The 25071-nt window shown below is 54.7% G+C and overlaps 2 protein-coding genes and 1 long non-coding RNA gene across 9 annotated transcripts in view; 2 read left to right on the forward strand and 1 right to left on the reverse strand.

The window, feature by feature from the left end:
- The window catches only part of DGKD (diacylglycerol kinase delta), a 111813-nt gene extending 104385 nt beyond the window's left edge, over positions 1-7428 (forward strand). For all 7 annotated transcript variants that reach the window (XM_030323715.1, XM_030323718.1, XM_030323719.2 and 4 more), the window contains 3 exons: positions 2347-2458; positions 3811-3941; positions 5243-7428. In XM_030323715.1, the coding sequence (XP_030179575.1) occupies positions 2347-2458; positions 3811-3941; positions 5243-5332 (333 nt within the window). In that variant the 3' untranslated portion in view covers positions 5333-7428. The remainder of the gene's footprint in view (positions 1-2346; positions 2459-3810; positions 3942-5242) is intronic.
- A 3814-nt stretch (positions 7429-11242) lies between these two features.
- The window catches only part of USP40 (ubiquitin specific peptidase 40), an 89362-nt gene continuing 75533 nt past the window's right edge, over positions 11243-25071 (reverse strand). The window contains 6 exon segments of the mRNA XM_030323726.1: positions 11243-13142; positions 14651-14691; positions 14693-14746; positions 18235-18330; positions 18471-18681; positions 20888-20953. Coding sequence (XP_030179586.1) covers positions 13031-13142; positions 14651-14691; positions 14693-14746; positions 18235-18330; positions 18471-18681; positions 20888-20953 — 580 coding nt within the window. The 3' untranslated portion in view covers positions 11243-13030.
- On the forward strand, positions 14273-15454 carry LOC115519844. Its single transcript, XR_003970632.1, has 2 exons — positions 14273-14586; positions 14699-15454. It is a non-coding gene; the product is annotated as an uncharacterized LOC115519844 (long non-coding RNA).

Here is a 25071-nt window from a genome sequence, read left to right on the forward strand (position 1 = left end):
GGGTGGCTGAGTTGGTTAAGCGTCTGACTTCAGCTCAGGTCATGATCTCACGGCTCATGAGTTCAAGCCCCACATCGGGCTCTGTGCTGACAGCTCAGAGCCTGGAGCCTGCTTCGCATTCTGTGTCTCCCTCTATCTCAGCCCCTCCTCCACTCACACTCTGTCTCTCTCTCTCTCTCTCTCTCTCCCTCAAGAATAAATAAACATTAAAAAAAATTAAAAAAGATTTTCCATATTTGTTGTTTTTAAGTGTATGGTTTAAGTAGCATTAAGTATGTTCACAATGTTGTGAAGCAAATCTTTGAAACTTTCAAACAGTTCATTTTTTTAAAAGCTTAGCACATCTGATTTCAAAATTCAGTATTATCAGGAGATTCGTAAGAATAATTTCTCTAAGTCAAATAATTGAAAGCAGTTCTTTATAAAAGCTTTCCGGCTGGGACGTGCACAGGGATTGAAAGGCCATCCCCCCCACCCCTGCAGTGGGAAGTGCTTGATTTCCAGGGGATCCTCGGTGGGTAGCTCTACCTGTGGTGTCCCCCCGCCGAGAGAGGACAGCATGTCTCCCCTGTGGGGAGGAGGGCAGTGGCAACACCACCGGTGACCTCCTCGTGCCTGAGAGTGGGAAGCCGGATGGAATCGGCAGCTCCATGTGTGGGCGGGAGGGACAGGGGGCAGCGCGGCCGCTCCCCAGAGCCGGCAGGTGGTCAGAGGTCACAGTAGGAGCTGTCTTACAGGACAGACAGCTGGTTTGGACGGCCACAACAGCTGAGTGTCACTTGTGGCTCTCATGACGGTCCTGATTCAGACAAACCAGCCATGAGGATAAACCTTTGCAGTGGTCGGGGAGAGTTGATGTTATTAACTATAAGTGAATTCTTGCTGGTGTCACGAGTGTCGATGGTGTCGTGGTTAGAGGCTTTAAGAAGAGAGTATTCCCATCTGTATGGGTGGCATGTTGAAGTATTTGTGAGGGGAGCAGATTGAGGTCTTAAAAGGGAGCGGAAGTAAGATCACATGTTGATAATGAGGCTTGTTCTGCTGGTCTCCCCATTTTATGCATGGATGAAAATATTCCTACTAAAAGTTAGAAGTAAATGTAATACTCCTGTATGCGTTAAAAAAAAGAAGAAATTTTGAAGTTAGGAGTAGGATTTTGTTTGGGCCGTGCTGCGGGACAGCTGCCTGTCCCTGCGGTCGCCGGGCCCCACGGAAAGTGTTGGGGAGCGAGGTGGGCGCCAGCCAGTCTCAGGACAGAACAGCCTGGTCACGTGGGAGCTGAAGGTCTTTAATGGAGCTGTTAGAATTGACAGTTGAGAGTTTTGCCAAATGTAAGATGTTTGTGAAAATGGTTCCTGAGTGCTGCAGTCATTGGTTAGAAAATTGTAAGAGGTTTCTTTTGTTAGTTAAGAACCTGAAACATGAAATGCTTCTGATTAAGAGATCCATGAAGGGGCCATCAGGGGCAGAAGGAAAATTGGAGGTACGACAGAGCGCATTTCCAGACGTGAGGCTGTGGATTATTACCCCGTCTAGGTTTGGTCAGTCTAATGAAAATCCCTTTCAGATCTGGAAGTGCCATAAAGCCGAAAGGCTGACTGTGTGGGTTGACGTGGGGACGTCGGCAGACGGGGCTCTGGGGCAGGAAGAAACAGGCACACCTGAAAAATAAGGAAATTATGCTTTATTTGTGAATACAGGGGTGATACGAGTACACAGGTTATAAATACAGTTAAGTGCATTGTGTGTGCAAACATCCTTCACTGCAGAGACCCCCTTCCTACCTGGCGTGAGAACATCCTCCGAGAAGGTCCACAGACCAGCTGGGAAGGGGCAGTGTTAGCTCCACCCGTGTCCTGGGCGGCTCTGTGGGGAGGCGGCTGCCAAGTGGGGACCCAGTGCCCCTGTCCCTCTGGCCCCCTCCCTCCTCGCTGCTTCGGGGAGTCGGTCCCAAGGAAAGAGCGCCAAGGGCAGGAAAAGCTTTGTTTAGAAAGATACTCCAGTACCGATGGTCCCCGCCTGCCAGTGTAGCACTAGGTCGGCTGGGAGCCTACTGGATGATCTTTGTACAACGTGCTGACATTTAGGTGATATTTATGAAGCTTTTTAATCGTATGAGAAACACGTTATAAAATGAAAGCCGAATGTGAAAATAGACACTGTGCAGTCACTGCACAACCGCTTTTAAAAGGCGTCACAGATCAATAAATGCCAAGACTAGAAACTGAGGGAAACCGAGTAAATGAAGCAGGGACCGCAGCCCCTTTGCCAAGCTCCCCGCCTGTCTGAGAAGTGGGCCTGACTAGGTCGGGGTCTGACTCTCCGTGTCTCCCGCTTTCCCCACAGAATGTGATGCTGGAGCTTTCCAAACGCAGCCGCAGTGGCAAATTCCGCCTGGTGACGAAGTTTAAGAAAAACAGCAAGAACAGAGAAGCCCGCAGTAGCCTGGGAGCCCCGGGTACCTGCCCTCCCGCTGTCCTCTGGCCGTGTGCGCCTGCTGTGTGCGCCCTCCCGGTCTCCGCTCTGTCCGTGGCCTTGTGGCTCTTCCCCAGGGTCCCCGCCTGCGCCGCGGCGTCCCATCTGTAGCTAGAGAACTGCGCCTTCTTGAGTCCCATGCCAGGCGGTCGCTCCTGCCTGGAGTCGCTCCCCGTGCAGATTCCTCCGGCGGCTGGCACCGCGCTGCCCGCCCGCCCTGGATCGGGGCTGCAGAGTGGGAGGAGGGCAGCAGAGGTGACAGGACACCCGGAGACACAGAGCTCACACTCGGGTCTTGTGCTGGGCCCACCGGGCCTGCCTCTTGGGAGGGGCTGCCGTTCCCCGGCCAACGAGTCATTGATCCGGGCCCCGGGCTGGAGCCCAGGCCAGCAGCGACTGTGGTTGGCCAAATCAGTAGAACGTGGCACTCGAGGACAGTTTTGAGGGAGAGTCAGTAGATTGGGCCTTAAAATCTCTGTCTGGAAGGTCGGCTCTGAGCATGGCTGTTTTCAGTGCCCTCTGGTGCCCGGCAGCCCAGGTTTGGATTTGTAGGTGGTGGTCACTCCCTTTGATTTTTCTTCTTCGAATGTTTGCCCAGCAGTTGGGTTTCTTTTAACGATAGTGGCTCTGTAACAGTGGTCGCTCTGACCACGTGAAATCTCTGCCTGTTTCCCTTCCTGCTGTGGACCAGAAGCGAAGTGAACCCTCTAGAAAGGAGGGCAAGCTGACTGCAGCTGCACAGTCAGATTGGCGTTTTCCTCTTATTTGGTGGCATCCAGTCTCTCCTGGGACACACGGCAAATGTCCAGAAGGCCGATGGCCAACCCGGCAGGAACAGACAGCAGCTCCTGCTGTGGCTCATGTCCCCTGAATGCGGGTGGCTTTCCCGCTTCTTCCTGCAGAGCTCTGGGTGGTGCGTGTGGCTGAGTGGCAGGTGCCGGCTGCTGGGGCGTCTGGGGAGCCAGGTGCTGGGGCATCTTGGGAGCCGGCTGCTGGGGCGTCTCACGTGCTGGGTGCTGGGACGTCTCAGGAGCCAGGTGCCAGGGCATCTGGGGAGCCGGGTGCCGGGGCGTCTGGGGAGCCGGCTGCTGCGCATCTTGGGTGCCGGCTTTGGGGGCGTGTGGGTGCCTGCTGCCGGGGTGTCTGGGGTGCCGGGTGCTGGGCGTCTGGGGAGTCGGCTCTTGGGGCATCCGGGGAGCCGGCTGCTGGCATTTTGGGCGCTGGCTGCCGGGGCATCTGGGTGCCTGCTACTGGGGTGGCTCGGGTGCCGGCTGCCACCTGCCTCGCACTGGGCTCTGGGCACTCACTGCATTCGTGCTTTTCCATCTCCGACAGTTCACCTCTGGGGGACAGAGGAGGTTGCTGCCTGGCTGGAGCACCTCAGTCTCTGTGAGTATAAGGACATCTTCACGCGGCACGACATCCGGGGCTCCGAGCTCCTGCACCTGGAGCGGAGGGACCTCAAGGTACTTCCACAGCGGCTCCTGGGAACCCGTCCCGGGCTTCCCTGCACTCCCTTCTCTGTCCCTCCCTCTGACCTGGCCGTGCTCCGGTGTCGTCGGACTCTCCTCATGCATGGCTCGGGGTGACACGTGGAAGTGGCCGAGAGGCCACCTCTGCCCCCCAGCAGTGATGTCTCCAACCCGCCACAGCCAAACAAAGCCAGAGCAGAAGTAACGGAGGGGACCTTGCTTTTCTTTACCTGCTTGGACCAATGAACTATTTTAACATTAAAAACCCTGTTGCCGGGGGGGGGGGGGGGGGCGGTTCGGTGCTGGCTGGCTCAGTAGGTGGAGCATGTGACTCTTGATCCAAGTCGTGGGTTCGAGCCCCACATCGGGGGCGGGGCTACTTAAAAGTAAAAAAAAACAGCCTGTTGTGGGACACAGCCCTGTGCTAATTGGCCAGCAAAGGGCTGTGTGTGATGACGGCCCCCAGTGCGTGGGTCCCTCTCCCTTTGGAGCCCACACACGGGCACACCTCCGAGCTGCCGCAGAGCACTGCGAGGAAGCGAGTCCCGTGAACTCCTTGGTTTCCCGGTGCGCGTGAGGGTCAGGTTTCTAACACGCTGTAGGCTCCTACGTGTGCAGCGGCATTAGGTCTGAAAAGCGTGCACACGTTAGCCTAAAAATACTTGCTCGCTGCAAAATGCTGTCATCTGAGCTTTCGGTGAGCCATCATCACTGGTCACGGGTGACCGTAACAAATTTAACGGCCAAAATGTCTGAAGTATTGGGAGAATTACCAACACGTGACACAGAGACTCGTGCCGTAGGGAAAATGGCCCCGGGGGGACCTGCTGGACGCAGGCCACCAGGAACCCTGAGGTGCGGGGCACGGCGCGGCGGGGGCAGTGAGACGAGGCACGCCTGTGGCCGCTGAGCCCCGGGGGGACCAGGCGCCAGGACTGCGGGCGGAGTCCCCTGGGGCCTGCCTGAGCGGGGGGGGGGGGGGGGGGGGGGGGGGGTGCCAGGGCTGCGCCCTGAGAGGGCAAAAGGCCCCCCAGGACGTCCTCACGGCCGCGCTCTCGAGTCACCTGCCTCCACCTGCTGCCGGGCGGGGTCTGTGTCTGTCTGGCACGAAGGCGCCGGCGACTCTGTGGCTCGCGGGAGGGGTGTGGCGGGCGTCTGCACGGCTGTGTGTGTGTCGTTTTCACCTCGCGTCACCGTCTTCGTCCTCACCGCGTTTGTGTTCGGAAGGTCGGGCGGGAAGGCCCGCGGGGGTCCGGCTCCCTGCCCGGCGTCAGGGTGCTGTCCTCTCGTTGCAGGACCTCGGCGTGACCAAGGTGGGCCACGTGAAGCGGATCCTGTGTGGCATCAAGGAGCTGAGCCGGAGCGCTCCTGCCACCGAGGCCTAGCCGTGGCCCTGTCGGCCTGCGTCCCCCGCTCGCCCCGCGACTGAGGCCGGGGACCCGCTGCCCCTTCTCATGGTGCTACTCCCCCTGCTCCGGACGGGAAGCCTCGCGGACGCCCGTTCCGTGACCGTCCCGGGGTCTCGCGCACACCAACACAGCTACCTTCGAAACGACACCTCGTCCGGCCCCGACACCGCGTGGGGCGGACCGCCACCACCTCTCTGCTCCTGCCGACCCGGGACCCGGGCCGGGCCCGGCCTCCGGGCGCCGGGTTGTCCCGTGGAGGCGGCCCGCCTGGGCCACGCGAGCTCGTCCCGCGGGTCCCCGCCGCGAGCCCCGTGACCGCGCGCCGCGTGGCCTCCCCCGGGCGTGCGGACCCCGGCCTGGCCGGCAGCCTCCCGCACCGGCAAGTTCCATGTCCGCGGGCCACCCTGGTGTTCCGCGGCAGCCTTGCAAGGCCCCCGCCTGATGTCCCCCGGGTATTGCGGAGTCTTTGGCCGAGACGCCGCCTCTCCTGCTTTGAAAGCGGCCTGGACGCGCTGCCGTCCCGCCCGTGTTCGCGGTGCGCGGAGACGAAGGACGAAGCGCGCTCGCCCTCCTCGAGCCGAGCGGACGGACGGTGACGATCTCGGGCTGACAGATCCCCTCTCCGGTTGCCTTTGGCCTCGTCCGCGTGGCGCCCTCCTCTTGAGGTGCTGGCGTGGGCACGTGGTCCCTCTGTCCCCGAGATGCCGTAGCCTCCCGTCTCCCCTCAGACAGAGGGTGTGTTTGCGTGAGCTCGGTGTTGGCGAGCGCGAGCGCGTCCCGGGCGCTGGGGCGATGCCTCGCCCCGTCCTGGGGGACCGTCCCCACCGACCGTCTCTGGCCCTGTGGGCGGCCGTCTGCCTCGGGCCGCTCTCGCCCACGTCCCCGGCCCTCCCCGTCTCCCCCGTCGCCGCCACAGCCCACCCTGCAGGGCTCTGTAACCCGGCCCAGCTGCGAGCCGGGGCCCCGCGCCCCTACCCTGTAGCTCGCTTCACCCCTCATCCTCGTGAGGGGACGGGGGGGGGGGGCTGCAGGTGTCATCCGGTCACCCTTGGGGGAACCTCAAAGCGGGGGAACCTTCGGGGCGCTGGACGGCATCTGCCTGCTGCTCCCTCTGCAAGCCCCTCCCCCTCACTGGGGTGCACGGCGGCCCCTCCACCCCCGCCCCCCGTGAGCCCGGCCGGGCCTCTGCTGCCGGTTTGGGGGCACTCCTGCTGGGGCCCTGGCGGGCACCTGGCCTGCTCCTGTCCCTGAGGGTGTGGTGGCGGCGACAGGGCGCGTGCTCAGCTGTTGCGCGTGGCCTTCCCCACCCGACGCCCCCTGTGCCATCAGACGGCTGCTTTGGACCCGGGAAGGCAGAGAGGGATCATCTGGCCACTGGAAGTCACCGGCTTTCAAGGTAGAACAGGCTGACAAAGGAGACCGTGGGGTCCTGAGCCCGCGGTACCAGAACGGCGTCTGCTCTGTCACCTCTGGCCGGGCCCTGGGCTCTGAGGTCCTCGGGGCGAGCCGGGGACAGGCACGTGCTCGGTGAGGAGGGGAGCGGCGGCCGGTGCTGACGCTGTGGGGCCGTCCCGAACCCTCCGCGCCCTCCCTTGGGAAAGCCCGAGGGCTGGGTGAAGCATGGTGTTTAGAATTAGTATGTCGTCAGTGACTAAAACAACACTGTTTACGTAAAAACCGTTTTTCTGATTCTAGTAAGTTAGAGGCGAACGGAGTAAACGTGAGTGTTGCATGGAAGCGTGTTGGCGTCCGGCCGGTGCCGCATCTGCTGCGGTGGCCGTGTTGGTTCCCGGGAGGCCGCTCCTCTGCCTGCCCCCCGACGTCCCTGCCGAGGCTGGGCGCCGTCCCGCGGGGACCCCGGTCCCGTCAGCGTGGAGGGAGGGAGGAAGGGTCCTGGGGAGTCTTGGACAAAAGGTTTTGTGCCCTCGGGCGGGGCTTACCCCTCATATTTATGATCTTAATTTATACGGTGCCCGCCGTGGAAGCAAATGCCTCCTGTATTGCTGTGTACAGACCCAATCGGGGTTGTAAATAGGTTGTTCTGTGTATAAATAAAACCTGCCATTGTCAGATTTCTTGTCGTCATTCCTCGTCGCCCAGATCTTTCCAAACCGGATTCAGGATTTTGTATCTTAGCTACTCTGGAAGTAAGTTGGCGTGGCTGAAAAGCAAAATGGAAAGCCACTGTGTCTCTTAGGGTGTGGCCGCTGGGATCTGTGGAATGAAGGACCCAGCCAGGAGGCGGGGCGCGGGTAGGGCAGAGGTTCAGACTTCATCACAGGCAGCGTGGCCCAGCCTACTGAGGGAGGGTCATTGAAGCAAGTAGTCTCATCCTCCTAAATCTTTCATCCTCCTAAAACTAGACCACAAGCTCTTCTGTTTACTCCCAGCACCTTTATGCCAAGGGAGTGGCCTCTCCAAGGTCAAGGTCACTCTGTCCTCTCCCGGTTCCCGGGAGGGCGACGAGGGGGAGGGCTCGAGTATAATCCGAGCAAGACTTGCCGACAACGCGGTGTGTGCAGAGGGCGGAGCAGTCGTTCTAAACCGGAGCGGCTCCCGGCTCGGAATTCGTCGCCAAGACCCCCGTGCTCTCCGCGGTCTGGCTGATGCCATCTCTCCTGGTGAGCCGGCGAACTGCCTAAACAAGTAAGCCTTGGAGTGCAGTGGCTCAAACCAAGTGTATTTCTGGTTCCCAGAACAGTCACGGGGGGTTGTGCTTCAGGCACTCGGGTACCCCGGCCGCGGCCCCCTCCACGTGTCACTTGGGGGTCTGGCCCACGTGGCCACGGTGGCTCCGGTCACCTTCCTGCCAGGGTGGGGGGAGCGCGGACGAGTGCGCGTGAGGTTTCCTGAGCCCACCTGGAAGCGGGAGCCCAGCTGGGGGCCCAGCCATGCCAGGTGTGCAGGGGGAGGGGCCGCGGGCCGCCGTCACCAGCCGACTCCGCTCTGGGTCCGCTCTGCTTGAAGGCCCCTCCGTTAACGCACGTACCTTGCCCTGCTTTCCTCCCTCAGGTGGTTTCCGGGTGTTCGGAAGGAGGGAGGCCCGTGTCCCTGAGGGGAGAGGAAGGGCGCCCTCCAGCCGCAAACTGACCCTTGGCAACACCCGGTCGGCAGCGTTCCGTTCCGTCGGCCGGTGTGGCCTTTACCCGCTGCCCGGGATGCTGACCTTGTACCGGAGGTTGACATCTGTGACCCAGGGGCTGTCCTTGGCCCCAGGCACTGTTTCTGGTGGTTGGTTTCCCGTGGCTCTGTGTTGGCGGGTGGCCTCGATCCCCTGAACTCCGGCCTCTGGCACAGGCACCGGGGCCCCGCTGCTGGCTCCCAGCTCCACGTCTACGCCCCGTGATAGCGGAGGGTGGCGTGGGGGAAATTAAGCTTTGGGCAGGGGGGCTAGAGAGGAAATTGAGGCACATCTAAGCACCTTGCACCCCCCCTCTGTGTCCCACCCCCCCTTCTGTGTCCGACAATCCTTTATGGAATGGAGAACTTGGATTCTCGTGGTTTCTTCTGACCCCGACTGAGTTCGTCCTCCCCGCTAAGGGGAGGCGCTGGGGACGCAGCCGGCACGGCGGGTTGGGCATGTGCTTGCAGGACTCGGAGTTTGTTCTAAAGATAATACCTAGGCTGGCAGGACTTTTAACTTGTATTGATCCTGGTTTAAAATTTTAATACTTTGTTCATTATGGATTTTTCTGCATTAATTTTGATTTCTAAAAATGTTAAGTACCGCTCTGTCTTGATTACTGAGTTTTTTGGGCAGCTTCAAGTTTTGTGCCCGAGGCTTCCACTTGCCCAAGTCCCAACCCTTCTGTCGTGTCATCTAATCTTGAACGTTAGACCTCAGACTCTCTTGGCATTTGTAGAAGCCACTGCTTGATGCTTATAAACATCAGTTTCCTGTCTCCTGCCCTACTAACAGAATCCCCGCGCCATCTGGGTGACGCGTTGTGCCCAAATGCGCCCCTGCAAGTGTGACCACATTCTCCAGCCTCCTCTGCAGTTGACCTTAGTGATGTGACCAAGCTTGGGCGAAAGACATACAAATACTAACTGAAGTTTCCAGAAAGTTTCCTTTAAAACATGGATGCCTGTCTTTTTCCTCCTGCTGCTGGTCTGGAGGGTGGACCTGATGGGTGGAGCTCTAGCAGCCAGCCTGGGCCACGAGGTTGGAAGCCCAGTCCTCGCATCTCCGTGGTCTCCACGAAGCTCCTGGACAACCCCCTCCCTGTACCTGCCACACGTCTTGTATGTGAGTGAGAACTGCATGTGTCTTGTCTCTATGTTGAACCTAATCCCTGTAGCGTTCCTCCCATAAAGATTTTGCATTTGGAAGGCCAAAGTGAAAGCATATAGACACGAGTTACACCTATTATACAGGTGTGAGGCCAGAGAAGGGGGACCCCCGGGGATGGGTGAAGTGGTACGAAGAAAGCTTTGGGGCAGACTGGTGCGCACGCAGGGCGGGTGTTTGTGGGGCGTGGAGGCCTCTCTGCAGCCGGGGTCCGAGAGCGTGGCCTGGACGGGGGCCTGCTCACGCCAGGGGAGGCCGCTCTGACCCCCACCAGCCCGGGCCGCGGTGTCAGACGGTGTGTCCGTATCAGGCAGGAACTGAGGCACAGCCCATTCACGGTTTTCATCCCAAAAGCGAACCAGGTTTGCAAAACTCGTAGAGGAAAAGCAGCTGGCTGGGAGTCAGAGGCTCTGTCGCTCACGTTGTTGATGGAAGCGGATCGACCACGAGCCTTCCGAGCACTCTCAGAAATCGTGTCGCCAAGTCCCTCGCTGGCCGGCAAAAGCCTGCGGTCGCTCGGCCGCAAGGTCATCAGTGCCAGGCCTCCAGGACGTGCACACTCAGGAAGGAGTGCCCAAGTGGCGTCACCCCAAAGGAGAGCCCTTCCAACGTCCAGGTCAGGTGTGCCCATGGGGACAGCTGACCCCGAGGTTGGAGCGCGGCCGGGCGAGCGAGGCTTTGCCTCCTCGGCAGGACGGGGAGCTCACGGGTCGCTGTCCAGCTGCGCGGGTCCTGCCCGATGCATTCGTGGCCTCCGAAGAGAGCCTCAGTTGTGGTCCTCCTCACCCCCCCGTGTAGACTACTTTCCGCCCCGATTTCCAGGGCTCTTTTAGGCACCAGCTGCCGAACCGTGAGAAGTCTGGAGGCCTCGGACGTGGGACGGGAGCAGGGACCGCGTGTAACCGAGCCGCCTCCCTTCGGGATGGGGTCGGGGGACGCGAGTGTGGTTTGGGCGTAGGTGGAGGAATCACGGGTATTAGGTGGGACGCCGTCAGCCCCGAACCATCCAGCGGTTCCCCTCTGTGGGCCTGATCTCGGCTCCGTTTGAGGGCTCCTGGCATTGCCCGAACAGCCTGGCCTGGGTTCAGTCACCCGGAAGTGAAGGGTCCCAGCCACTACACCGCGCAGCCAGTGACACGGGCCGCCGTGGTGAGTGGCTGCTCTCGCCATGGTGAGTGGGGGGCACAGGAGGAAATGGAGTCAGAAATAGCTCTTCCTTTCGGGTACACTTTGCCTTGGGAGGTGAGAGAATTTCCAGGATGTAAACACACCCGTGGTGAATTTATTTTGCTGACCCGTGCCCCGGATGGGCATGTCACAGAGCACAGAATGTGAAGGGCTGTCGGTGGCCTCTGTGGTCCTTCGCGATGAAGTCTGTTCCAGAGAGAAACTGCCATCTTCGGAGGCATGATTTTTGATCGAGAAATTCTGGTGCCCCACTCCCCTCCCCTTTTGCCAGAAAAATGTCCTAGTGGAATAAATGTTCTCTGTAATGCAACCACCACTGCCCCTTCTCCAGAAACTTGCAGTTTCTTCTGGTAGTCTTCCTCAGGAGTCCCCAGAATTTAAATTTCTGAGGCAGGACTGAGACAGCATTTCTAAATATAAATGTTTATTTAGCCTCTGAAGTGGGTTTGGGAACAAAAGCGGCTGGAGCAGGAAACAACAGGTGCACATCAGATGTGGAGATGACAGTGAAGAGTGGTTTATTGAACAAGGTCTCACAGCCGCCCCGGGGCCCCACTCCACCCCCATGTGGAAGGACGGACAGAAGGATGGACAGAAGGCAGGCAGGCTCACCGCGGGCCCACGAAGGCACCGTCTGGCGAGGGCTCGGGCTTCTCCACAGCCAAGTTCTTTAGTTATTACGTCACCATTTTATGACCTTACCACGAAGGGACCGACCACGGAGCTCGTGTGAACGGAACAGCTTCTACGCCGAGGGGTGGGCTTCCAGCCACGGCCCCCCTCGCGTCTAGCGTTGGTGGCCGTGCAAGGTGCATCCGTGGAGCCCGTCGACACCCTCGGGCAGATCCAGCCCCTGGGGCCTGAGAGCGGCCTGCGGTCCAGGTCTGGCTTCTCACGGCGCCACCGCTTTAGTCCAAACGGGGACGCGACCCGGGGCCCGACGCCAGACACGTGCACGGAGGCCCAGGTCTCCCACGGCGGCTGGGACCGTGCTAGGAGCGGGGCGGGGCCAGGCCGCTCGGAAGCAGCCAGCTCTGTGGACACACGGCTCATGCCGCGGCTGGGACGCCGGCCTGCACCTGTCCTCCCGCCACCGAGTGCGGTGTCGGCAGCGGCGGGGAGGGGAGGCGATGGCCTCGCGACGAGAGCTGCCGCAAAGCCTCATCTGAGGTGAGAGAGCACGTTACCTTCTCGGGAACCCTGCTCCGGCCCAGCTGGAATCTGCGTGCACCATCCCAGTGTCCTGGCCAACGGGCTCGGGGACAGGTGTAGGTCTGTCACAAATACCGCTGAGGTCTTTATTAGCCAAGCTTAATTAGGAGGAACAGAATCCTGGTTTAGGTTTTCTGTTTTGAGGAAACTCGGGACCATCAGCCTACGCCAGGCCCGTCTGCCGCGGCCGGGCTTCCGGACACACAGAGGCTCCGGCGTTCGCAGCAGCAGCAGCGAGAAGGCTCTGATCACAGATGACACGGGGCGGAGGGCACCTCAGGGCTGCCGAGCTGCCACTGGTGTGGCCACACCCGAGGCTTCCTTCTCTTCAGCAGCGTCCACCGAGCCCGAGAGGCCACCCTGTCTCCTCATTCTGGAAAGAGAGCTAACGCTTTACAATCAGTTTTAACTCCGGTCAAAGGGGGGATCACGTGCCGCGTGAGGGCCAGAAACACCCTTTGTGTCCCAGCGTGAGCCTGCCCGGCCCGTCGGCGTGAGCTGAGCTATCAGAATCCTTGTGGACGCGGGGGCGGCCTCGTCTGAACCGTGAAGACAGAAGAACGTGAGTGCTTCAGACAGCGGACCCGTCGGAGGGTAGCGACGTGCCGCTTTATCCGTGCCTGCAGTTAACGGGGAACGGGTGAACTTTCTCATACAGATGGCAGCCGGGGTCAGGTGTGGTGCAAGGGCAGCGTGTGACCAGCCGCTGTGGAACACCGCCAGGTCTGTGCAAGCCCCCCAGGTGGGGGTGCAGCTCGGCCACGTGATAAAGCGTGCTTGTCTGGCCGGGGATGGAACGTCCCTCTGCCCGTAATAAACGGAGGGTCTGGAATCCCATCCGCAGGAGGCGGAAAACCACACGCGTGCGCGCATGGCAGCACCCGGTGAGCTGTGGGGGGGGAGCAGCGCGCCCATGCCCACCACCCGCCGGTACCGGCACCGCTGGGGTGCGGAGGCCACGGGGACGTCGCTGGCTGCCCGCACTATCTGAAACTCCCGACGTGGATGGAAAGAGACGCTTCTGGTGCACGGGGCCGGGCAGGCGTCTTGACACCAGAGAAGACGTCACTGCTCTGCACACGGAGGGTTTCTTGGCTGCGGGAGACAGGAGAGGCTGTCATAGACTCATGGTCGTGGACAACACAGGCCTCACCAGGTTGGGGGATTTGGAATGACTCTGAAATTCATTCCAGCTTTTTAAAAAAAAAAAAAAAAAAAAAACTTTTTTAGATGTTTATTTTTGAGAGAGAGAAAGAGAGACAGAGTGCAAGCGGGGGAGGGGCGGAGAGAAAGGAAGACACAGAATCCAAAGCAGGCTCCCGGCCCGGAGCTGTCAGCAAAGAGCCTGATGCAGGGCTTGAACCCACGAATCGTGAGATCATGACCTGAGCCGAAGCTTAACCAACCGAGCCACCCAGGCACCCCCGTTCCAACTTCTTAGGGTTAAGTTACGACGGGCCACAGGGACGCGTGTTTGCAATTTTGACAGGTATTTACAAACTGTTCAGTCGGAGGACCTCAATTTACGCCTCCCCTGCCCCCGCCTCCCCAACGCTGTGTCAGGACAATGGGCTTTTGCACGTTGTCCACACAGCGGGTCAGACTTGGGGCCTTTTCCAATCTGCCAGATGAAAACGTCTCATGGCAGAGTGACCTTTACCTTTTGAATCAACGTGTTAAGCTCGACAGACGCAAGGATCTGAAACGTCCAGCCCCGTGGACTGCTGTGGGTGTGGTGCCAGAGTGACACTGCCTCCCGCTTGGCCCTCTCTTCCTTGTGGTTTGTTCCAGCCCTGCCGGGTGCCCCTGGCAGCATGCCTGACACATCGGTACCCAAGGCGGGGACGGGTAGGAGGAGGTGAAGAGTAGGAGGTGAGCAGGGGCTCGGGCAGGTGGGTTACGTCGAAGGCTGCAGCAGTAACTCGGGTAAGAAGCGATCAGAACAGGGAAAAGCCAGCTGAGGACTCAGACTTCAGGAGCCTGGAAGCAGGGAGCAGATCGGCCCCTGATCGGGCCTGCATGGGGGTGACACAGATACAGGGGTGAGAGCCCTGTTCAGGCACATGGAGTCTCAAGTATCAATACTGATGGAACATTCCAGCAGATTCTGGTAAGTGTACCTGGTTTATGGGTGGGGGGAAGGGGACCGGGGGGAGAGGTGAGCTCCACGAAGAGGAAGGAGAGAGTCCATATTGGCAGAGTGGGGAGAGAGCGGGGAGGGCGCGGGGTTGGCGTGAACAGGGAGGTGCTGGATGAAGGGCAGTGAGCGGGCAGGCAGAGGCTGGAGCCACTCTGTGACGGCGGTGCTCATCTGTCCAGGAGACCCAAGGGTGCCGGCGTCTGGAGGAAAAGGCCCAGCAAGTGGCAGAGAGGAGGCGGGAGACCAGACCAGGGTGCGGGGGGAGGGTTTCCTCCTAGTGACTTGTCGCCCGGGCTGTGTCCCTGTTCCCGGAAAGCCTGTCAGGAGGTGACCAAAGGAGCATGTGCAAGCATGGACAGCGGAGAAGGATCTCTGTCCGAGCCTCGATCAAGAGCACAGGTGGGAAGAGCTGCCATCAGGGCCTTCGAGGGGACGCTGCCCGCGTGAGAGAAACTGGCCGTACCTTTTCTGTTTTCCCAGAGCGAGCTGCTTCTGTGTCTCTTTTTCCCAGGTCATCTCTGACGGTACTGAAATCTTCATCATCCTCAACCAGGAGATTCTACATTTCAAATAATGAAGGAACAATGTTTTCGGATCTCTTCTTAGCCTACTTTTAAGGCGTATGCAAAAAAATACATCAACAGAAGGATATCTGAACTGACGTAAATTAAACAACGAACGTAAGACATGCTGGTGCTGGAAATATGCTCGGCCAGCAGTGGAAATGCCGCGCCGGCCTCTGAGCACACAGCCCCACAGACGGCCGGCACAGGGGCTCGGACAGAGGACGACATAGGCACAGGGTCCTCCCCAGCCAGGAGCACAGCTATTTCAGAAATCCTGTCACAGCGGCCACCTGCACACCTCCACAGTGACCACCGTGGGCGTCTGTTAACTCTCCGGTGTCCCCAGATGCTGTTCCCACGTTCTCCCGAGAGACCAGACCTCTCCACTCCTGGCACGTGCCATCGGCTTCGTACGTGGACATCATTCGCCATGAGCCCTGGCCACCCCTGCCCCCATCCCGGCTCAGCACATGGGGACACGTCGCTTGTGCGACAGCACATGGCTCTGACGCTGAGCAGTGCTCACAGGAACATGTGCATCCCAAAGTGGCCATTCTGACGCTCGCCACCTGCCACCATCTTGTGTGGCTGACCACCTCCGTCGTGTGCCTTTGGGAGGGGCAGCTACGTGCTAAGATACTGAGGACACGCAGGAGGGTTTTGCTTTTACAAGTAGCTCTCAGGTGAGAAAAAGTAACAAATACGATACGATTTCTGTTCCAGTAAGTGCTGCACGAGGAACCTTTATTCGGGTAAGTGGCGTATGATGTGCTTTTTAAAAACTGAGAAAAGCTGACTGCAAAGTAAGAGGAAATACAGAGGTAACGGGCCGATGTCCACGTCCTCAGAGCAGTACCTGCAAGACTGCAGGCGTGTGGCCCGGGAGCCAGTTACAACGGACCAGTCTACAACGGACGGTGCCGGGTAGATGAAAAAGCTGCTCAGTGACCGCTATTAACACCACTGACCTTTGACCACATTTGCACATTTGTTTTCCAAGGACAACTCATACTCCGCCGCTGGCCCCCCGCCCGTCAGAGGCCAGTGCTCCGTGGAGGTGAGCCTGGTTGTTGCCGTCCTCCCTCCGCCCCGATTACTACCCAGGACTGTGGCCCTCTGGGACCCTCCGCACTTTACAGGGTTTTACATTTCCTGTAAATGACCACTTTGTGACTTTGTTTTCAACCCTAATTGGAGGTCTGTCCGTGTTGACATATGTCGCCCTGATTTACGGATTTTAACTGCCGTGTTCTAGATCACCACGTTAATACCTTTCTTCGTTTTATCTGTTCCCTTTCTGAGGGTCACTGAAGTTCTTCCGACCTATGCTGAGGTGAGCCCTCCGCACGTCTCCTCACTCGTGTGTGAGCTGATTCAGGTTGTGTCTAGGAATGGCCGGGGTTTGCTGCGCACAAGCATCGTCCTGCCCGGCGTGGACTTGTCTCCGGTGCCAGCCCGCGTGCGCCCCTGCCAGAGGCGGCCGCTGCTTCACCTCAAAGGCCCTGCTTCCTGGCCAGTCTCCTTCCAAGAACGGGGCGGTGGGGGGGGGGGGGGGTGTGTGTGTTCATCCTCACCCCGGTCTCCCCTGTCGGGCTGTCTTTCTGTAACTGACTTACAGATGTCCTTCACATTCTGGGCCATCATCCTTGTGACCGATCTTGTTCCTCTTTGTGGCTTGCCTTTTCACTGTCATTTCCTTTGATGAACTAAAATTTTTACTCTTTGTTTAGAGAGAGAATCTCAAGCAAGCTCCACGCTCAGTGCGGAGCTCAATGTGGGGCTTGACCCCACGACCCTGGGATCGTGACTTGATTTCAGCTCAAGAGTCAGACGCTCAACTGACCGAGCCCCTCAGGTGCCCCTGTAATTTTTACTTTTAGTGCAGATTTATCCATCCTTTTCTTTTGGTCTGTGCTTTTTGTTTCTCATGTTGAGAAAACCCTTATGACTTAGGTTAAGAAGGATTTCTTAAATCTTCTAAAGGTTGGAAATCACTGCCTTTCACATTTGAGTTTTCATATTGATGTATCTGGTGTGAGCAGAGCTGGATACAGATTTTCCGGGGCCTGAAGCTCAAATAAATTTGGGGACCCTCTTTATGAGAATTTCTCCTGTACGAATAACCCATTTTCCCAGTACCAGTTACTGAATAATCCGTTTTTAATGTTTCAAGTGCCCCCCTCCTGCCTGCCCTTGACACTTTGTACCTGGTGAGGTGAGCACCCGGACTGTTGGTCCTTTTATTTACTTATCTACTGTTGGTTTATTTTTGAGAGAGAGAGAATGAGTGGGGGAGGGGCAGAGAGAGAGGAAGACAGAGCCTCTGAAGCAGGCTCCTCGCTGTCAGCGCAAGCCCGACGCGGGGCTCAAACTCATGAACCGTGAGATCGTGATCTAAGTTGGACACTCAACCAACTGAGCCACACAGGTGCCCCCGGACCGTGGTCTTTAAACACCTCAGCTCTCTGCCCTGTGCTCCTGCTCGTGAGTTTATGTCTCTTACTGACCAGCACGAACTTCACAGACGTGGGAAGCATTCTGCTATCTTTGTACTGTGAGATGGAATATTGCTGTGTGTCTAACTGAAGCTTCAATACTGCTGAATATTTTTGTGATCTCTGGAGAGGTCTTCGAAATCTTTTGCCTGGATGCATTCCCGGGTACCTTGTAGTTTTACGTATACCGACCTTGCAGTCTTTTGAACTCTCTTGATCTGAGGGTTTATCTGTACAGTCTCTTGAATCTCCTCTGTAGAACTGCACGTTAACGGTTTCATGCTTTCCTTTTAGAATTTCCTTTATTTCTCTCACAATTTTTTCTTTATTTACTGTTCTTTGGGAAGGGTCCCACTGTTTATTACAATGCTGAATGCAAGTGGTGGGTAAGGGAATACTGGTTCCTTGATGTGAAATATCAGTCAGCAATTTAATCCTTAGTCAACTTAATATCTGGAAGTTAATTCTTAAATCAAGGGTCGAAATGACTAATTCTTAACCTAGAAATATTACAGTGTGAAAAGTAGGTTTGTCCGAGGCAAGCCAGGTGGCTCTGTCACTTATGTAGGAACAGGACACCAGATGAGAGGTGGGAAGCTGTGAAGCTAATTCAACAGGTGCAGACACAGTAGGGATTTGGTATCACAGTGCTCATTCGGGATGAAAAGAAAAGGAGCAAAGTAGGAACGGAAGGAAAGGTCTTCCCCTAATACAGGAACCTACGAAAACCTACGGCAACGCACTGAACGACACAACTTCAAAAGCATTTTTTTCATGTGTGTCAAACCCAGATTAAGGTTTTGATACTGAGGTCCTACTGACCTCATAACGAGCTGCCTGGCTTTCTCTCTTCTGCTTCCCATTCTCTGAAACAATTTCTAGAAGACGGGATTATCTGAGCCTTGAAGAACTGATACAACTTCTCTATAAGATCACTTGATCTTGGTGTTTTACTGAAGTGGTACATTTGCTGTTAAGTAACTTACCTTGATACCAACAGTGTCTCCATCTTTCAAGTAATAAGGTGCTCCCTGCAAATTATCTTGCTTTTTCTTCTTCTTCCTCTTGGTAATTTGCTGGTTCTATAGAGAAATCAAGCATCTTGAATAAAGAAAAGTCAATCTCAGGTTCTCACTAAGTTCCCTATCTGTGGGAAAGCGCACGTGGCCTAGTGACTACACCAGCGAGGCCCAGGCTCTCTGAGAAAGGCCCACAACTTTACCCAGCTGGAGACTGGAAGCCACTCGAATTTTTCGGGGAAGTACTTGGCGATTTCAATTTTCTCCACGGGAAGAGAGCAGAAGTGGGCGATGCGCTGCCTCAAGGAGCCGGCGGTCCAGCCGCAGGCGGTGTCCCACACCAAGTCCACGTGCGGGGAGTATGCCCTCTTGCCGGGGATGCGCATCTGTGTTCTCAGCACCACGTCGTGGGGCCTGTGCCAGAAAACAGTCGAGTGTCAGACTGAACAAAGTGAGAACGCAGTATCCATGGGGGAGCGTGACGGGCGAAGCCTCCCCTCCCACTCTCCTGGCTTTTCCCAAGACCCTCTAATACTCTTCCCTACTCTGACTTCCTTCGGTGCTGATCCGGCCCCGAGCGGGGCGAAGCTCCCACGCCGGGCCAGGCCGGGCCAGTGTGCCGAGGTCGCCAGACAGAGCTATGGAACAGGTGCCCGAAGGCTGAGCTGCTGCGGGGCAGCCAGGGAGAAGCGAGCAAAGGCTTGGCGCGGGAAAGAGGGGCCCAGGGAGACAAACGCAGAAGGATGGGAGGAGCTGGGCATGTGGGGTGGTACGGGACATGGGGTTCCAGCTGGAAGGTGGGGAGGGGAGAAGCGGGCACAACTGCTGGGCGTTTAGGGTGCTGAGACCATGTGGGATTTTAAGTGACACGTTTCTGTTTTGTGGGTGCTTTCACCAAAAGAAGGGGTGACATGATGGGGGAACAACTGGGGGCAGCGGCACGGGGAGGGTGCAGGTGTGGTGAGGCTGGGGGTGGGGGGGTGGGGGGGTGTGGGACTCTGGGGGCTGGTCAAGGACAGGGAGCCGCCAGGGAGGGGGCCCAAGCAAGTGCACGGCCTGGTCTGCAAAGGGACATGTACCACTTACAACAGATGTGACCAAGGGTCAGTGTCACTGAGAAAGCACTCACAAACCACTTTTTCATATGACCCCGTTATAAAATCACACAAAATATATGAATTAATTCACACTCGCAAAATGCAAATGGCTTATTACAAGCCTTTGAGAAATACCCAGTCTTACCAGCAATCAAAGAACTGAAGCAAATGAGAGAAGACAACCATTTCTCATTTATCAGTTTAGCAAACATTCAAACCAACACTGAATACTTGCAACTGAGGGCAAAGTAATACTACTCATAGACACGGCCTGTGGGAACAGCAATTGGTGTAACTCACCCGGAAAGGACCCTAACTTTTAAGAAGTGTAAAATATCCATACCATCTGATCCAGAAATCCCCCTCCAGGGAACTACTCCTGGTCATATGGTTTGTATTAAGAATGCACTGTTACGGGCGCCTGGGTGGCTCAGTCGGTTAAGCTTCTGACTTTGCTCAGGTCGTGATCTCACAGTTTGTGAGTTTGAGCCCCGCGCTGGGCTCTGTGCTGACAGCTTGGAGCCTGCTTCGGATTCTGTGTCTCCCTCTCTCTCTGCCCTTCCCACTCTCTCAAAAATAACCGTTAAAAAAAATGGTAAATTTAAAAAAAAAAAAAAAGGATGCACTTTTATAAACGCAGAGGGGTTAAATGAAAGTCCTGTCGATGGAGGGCTCCTGGTTACTACACAGCAGGATGAACAGCAGGAATGGTGTTCCCATCACATCAGGTAGAAGCAACCTATTTTATGATACCAATAGAAGGTCTTATAAAATATTTTATATTTTTTAATTTATTTGAGAGAGAGTGAGCGGGGGAGGGGCAGAGAGAGAATCCCGAGCAGGCTCCACACTGTCAGGACAGAGCCCCACGTGGGGCTCGAACTCACAAACTGTGAGATCGTGACCTGAGCCGAAACCAAGAGTTGGACACTTAACCGACTAGCCACCCAGGTGTCCCTAAAAGACTTTCTTGTAATGAGAAAAGAAATAGGAAGGTTGATTACAGACCCCTTAGGGGTGTTTCTTTATTCAATAATTAGTGACCACGACGCAGGCACTGTTCTAGGTACTGCGGCAAGAGCAGTGACCAAAACACAAAGGATGTGTTCTCACAAGGCTTACATCCCAGCAGTGGGAGACCAGTAACACATAATTCAGTACGTATATGTCAGGCACTGTGAAGACGAAAAAGTAGGGTGGGGGGGGGGCAGTGACAGGTGCTGTGCTAAGTCAGTCTGACAACAGACTATCTCAGTGCACTGGTGAGAGCTGGGAATGAGCAGCTTCCTACACTTTGAGATCATTACGGAGTCAGTATGCATTTGTGACTCACTGTTTTCATGGAAAACTGAGTTCTAAATTCCAGACACCAGACATACAGACATATTTGCAGAACACAATCTGGTTTAAGCTGCCATGCTACTCAAGCAGTGGGAAAAAACCCTTCACTACTGATCACATTGTTCAGTTTTTCAGGAAACTACCCACCTGACGAGACATGTACATGGAATAGGATGGCTTACCCCAAGTTTTCTTCCTTCTGAAGGGGCTCTAGACAGATCTCCGTTTTCCTTCCCAGTTTATACTCCCTGATAAAAGAAATGAAACAAAATACTATTGAGTGACATTTAAGTTTTTAGATTTTTTGGGGAAAATTCTAAGTTTTCTCTTGAGCAAAAGAATGTACTAAATAAGAACACTCAATATTTGAGAGGCAACTATGAACAAATGGATGCCAACAAACTGGACAGGCTGGAAAACAATGGGTAAGTCTTGGAACATACTAGACTTAGTATGCACTAAATAGAAAATCTGAACAGACCAACTACTAGCAAGGGAACTGAATCAGAAAAGTCCAGGACCAGATGGTTTTACTGGTGTGTGTGTGTGTGTGTGTGTGTGTGTGTGTTTATTTTTTAATGTTTATTTTTGAGAGAGAGAGAGCGCAAGCATGAGTTGGGGAGGGGCAGAGAGAGGGAGGGAGACACAGTAGGCTCCACACTGTCAGCACAGAGCCCACCGCAGGGCTCAAACCCACGAACTGCAAGATTGACCTGAGCCAAAGTAGGATGCTTAACCGACTGAGCCACACAAGCGCCCCACACTGGTTAATTCTAATAAACATTTCAAGAATTAATACCAATCCTCTTCAAGCTCTTTCAAAAAACAGAATAGGGAACACTTGTAAATTTCTATTATGAGGCCAGCCTTACCCTGATACAAAACCTGACTTAGCAAACCAAATTCAACAGTACATTAAAAGAATCCTACACCATGATCAAGGAGAATTTATTGCAGGGATGTAAGAGTGATTCAATATCTGCAAATCAATCAATGTGATACAGTAACAAAACTAAGGGTACATATCTAATCATCTCAAGAGAGGAAGAAAGAGCATTTGACCAAAATTCTACATCCTTTCCTGATAAATATTCTCAACACAATGAGTAGAGACAAAACGCAACTTGACATAATAAAGGCCATATATGACAAGCTCACAGCTAACATGCTGAGTGGTAAAGTCTGCAAGCCCTTCCTCTACCATCAGGAGTAAGAAGACGCCCGCTCTCGCTGCCCTCGTTCAGCACAGTCCTGGAAGTCCTTCCGAGAGCAATGAAACACGGAGTAGAAAGGCATTCAAATCAAAAAGAAAGAAGTAAAACTGTCTCCAGTTACAGATGACATATTATATATAGGAAACCCTAAACACCAAAGAACTATTAAAATAAATGAATTCAGTAAAGTCTCAGGATACAAAATCAGTATACAAAATCATTTAATGTTTTACACACTAACAGTGAACTATCAGGAAGACTAATTAAGAAAACAGTCCCATTTACGAGCATTGAAAAGAATAAAATACGCAGGAAGAGATTTTAACCCAGGAGGCAAAAGATCGATATGCTGAAGACACTGATGACAGAAACTCTCTGAAGAAACAAGTAAGTGGAAAAGAAATTCCACGTTTGTGAATTGGAAGAATATTGTTAAAATGTCCACATTACCCAGAGATATCTATAGACTCGATGCAATCTCTATCGAAATTTCAATGGCATTTTTCACCGAAACAGAAAACCAATTCTAAAATTTGTACGGAACCGCAAAAGATCCCAAAGAGCCAAAGCAATCTTGAGAAAGAACAAAGCTGGAGACATCACCCTTCCTGATTTCAAACTACAGTAACCAAAACAATATGGTTTTGCCATAAAAACAGACACAAAGACCAGTGGAGAAGAACAGAGACCTCAGCAATGAACCCATGCACGCACGGCCCATGAGTTTACAACAAAGGAGCCAAGACTCCACACTGGGGAGAGGAGAGTCTCTTCAACAGACGGTGCTGGGAAAACCGGACAGCCACGTGCAAAAGAACGGAACTGATCGCTCTCTTACGCTGCACACAAAAATCAGCTCAAAAACTCTTCCTTGGAAGCCAAGCGGCCTCGCTCGCTTTCTGCCGCCACCTCGAGGGGAAAAGCAGGCCGTGGTGAAGCCGGGCGGCAGCTCCCCCGGAAGCGGTGCGCCGGCCGCGGGGGGCAAGATGCGGGCCGCTGTCTGCTCTGTGCCACGGACAGCTACTGGCACAGCTGGAGCCTCGCGTGCCCCTGCGGCCGGGCGCAGTGGGGCGACATCAGCCCTGTCCTGTTACACCGAGGGCGGTGTGGTCCCGTGCACAAGTGACTATGGTCGGTGATCTGGGAACAGCGGAGCCTGCAGCGCTTAAGGACAGTCGATTCCTGCGCGCGAACTGGGCCCGAGGCGATGCACATCATCTCAGTGTCTTACGTGGTCCCAGAAGATCGGTTTCACTACATCAGTGGCAGCTTATTTTGTGGACGTGATAGACCCACAACTCTCATCGGTGGCCATTTACGTTCACTTCAGTGCCATCCACTACTGCCAGACCCGGGCTGCTGGAAGGTCAGAGTAATGCCAGATGCGTGCCTTCAACTCAGACCGCGTTCGTCACGGTGGATCCCGTGTTGTCTTCAGTAGACAGTCGCTTTGGTAGCCCCAGTGCCAGCTCCACGCCACCGCACCTCCGTCAGACCTGACCGCCCTTTCCGCATTACCGGTGTATTAAAATGACTGAATACAAACATTAAGCACCCCACGAACCTGGGCTGATGGAGAGACTGTAGAGAAAATGAAAAAAAGATCCACAGGGGCACATCTTGGGTGGGGGGAGCATGGGAGGAGGGAAATGACTAATGAAGCTAATTAGGAGAATTAAGAGGAGAATTCAAATCTGCTTTCTACTCTAACAATTAGCAGGGCACTGGCCAGAGTCTGTACCCTGTGTTTTACCTTAACAACATTCTACTTACTCTTTGTATATTTAAGCGTTGTAAGGAAATGTGTTTCAATCAAAACCGAACATGAGATAAAGGAAAGAGATGTGGCGTTTGCAACACTCTATCGCAAACGCTTTTGTTATGTCTCTGTAAAACACAGTGTACGTATGCATGTAAGTGTTCTCGTCCTAATGTTGCTACTTCCATGGCAAAGAAGAAAAAAAAAAAAAAAAGAATGGAAAAAAAAAATTGGAAAAACATCAGGCTCATAGCAGCTACTGTGTAGAAATTTCCCCCTACTTCTAATTTGCTGAAACAAGAAAAAAAATCTTTTATTTGTGATATTTCAGAGACATGTGCTCTAATATGGTGTATTTAAATAATACAAACTTAAAAAAAAGCAACTCAAAATGGATTAAAGACTTGAATGAAAGGCCACAAACCACAAAACTCCTAGAAGAAAACACAGGAGGTAGGCTCCCTGACATTGGCCTTGGCGATGACTTCTTTGGATTTGGTACCGATACCAAAAGGAAAAGCCAAGAAAAGCAAAAATAAGTGGGACTGACTGCATCAAATTAAAAAGCTTTTGCACAGCAAAGGAAACCATCAGTCAATGAAAAAGCAACCTATGAAATGGGTGAAAATACCTGCAAATCATCTATGTGATAAAGGGTTAAGAAAGAACCCAGAAAGCCCAAAAGCAAGAAACCTCCAAAACAGTCCAGTAAAAAAATGGGCAGAGGAACCGAATAGACACTTTCCTGAAGAAGATCTACAGGTGGCCAAAAGGCACGTGAAAAGGTGAACATCACTCCTCATCAAGGAAATACAAATCGCAACCACCCTGAGACGCCACCTCCCACTAGCATCAGGAAGACAAGATAAGTGCTGGCGAGGGTGTGGAGAAAAGGGAGCCCTGGGCACTGTTGGTGGGAATGTAAGTTGGTGAAGCCAATTTTCTGGAGGTTCCTCAAAAAATTAAAAACAGAATTGCCAGTATGACCTAGCACTTCTGGGTACGCACAGAAATGAAAACAAAATCTCAAACGGGTACTATTCACAACAGCCAGGATTTGGAAACACCTAAGTGTCCATCACAGACAATGACGTGGTGTCTATACGTGTAAGCGACAGACTATCATTCGGCCATGAGAAAGAAGGACAGCCTATCATCTGTGACAACATGGATGGATCTTGAGGACATTATGCGAGTAACGTGGAGTGAGTGAGACAGAGAAAGAGAAATCCTGTACGATCTCACAAATATGTGGAATCTGAAAAGGCCGGACTCCTAGGAACAGAGAGTACGTGACGGTTTCTAGGGCTGCAGGAAAAGAGGAGATGCTGATCACAGAGTCCAAACGTCCGGGAGGAAGACAAGTGAGGTCTGAGGCTCTAACGTACAGCCC

Source organism: Lynx canadensis, chromosome C1 (assembly GCF_007474595.2).
Source record: "Lynx canadensis isolate LIC74 chromosome C1, mLynCan4.pri.v2, whole genome shotgun sequence".
In the NCBI taxonomy this organism is placed as follows: Eukaryota; Metazoa; Chordata; class Mammalia; order Carnivora; family Felidae; genus Lynx; species Lynx canadensis.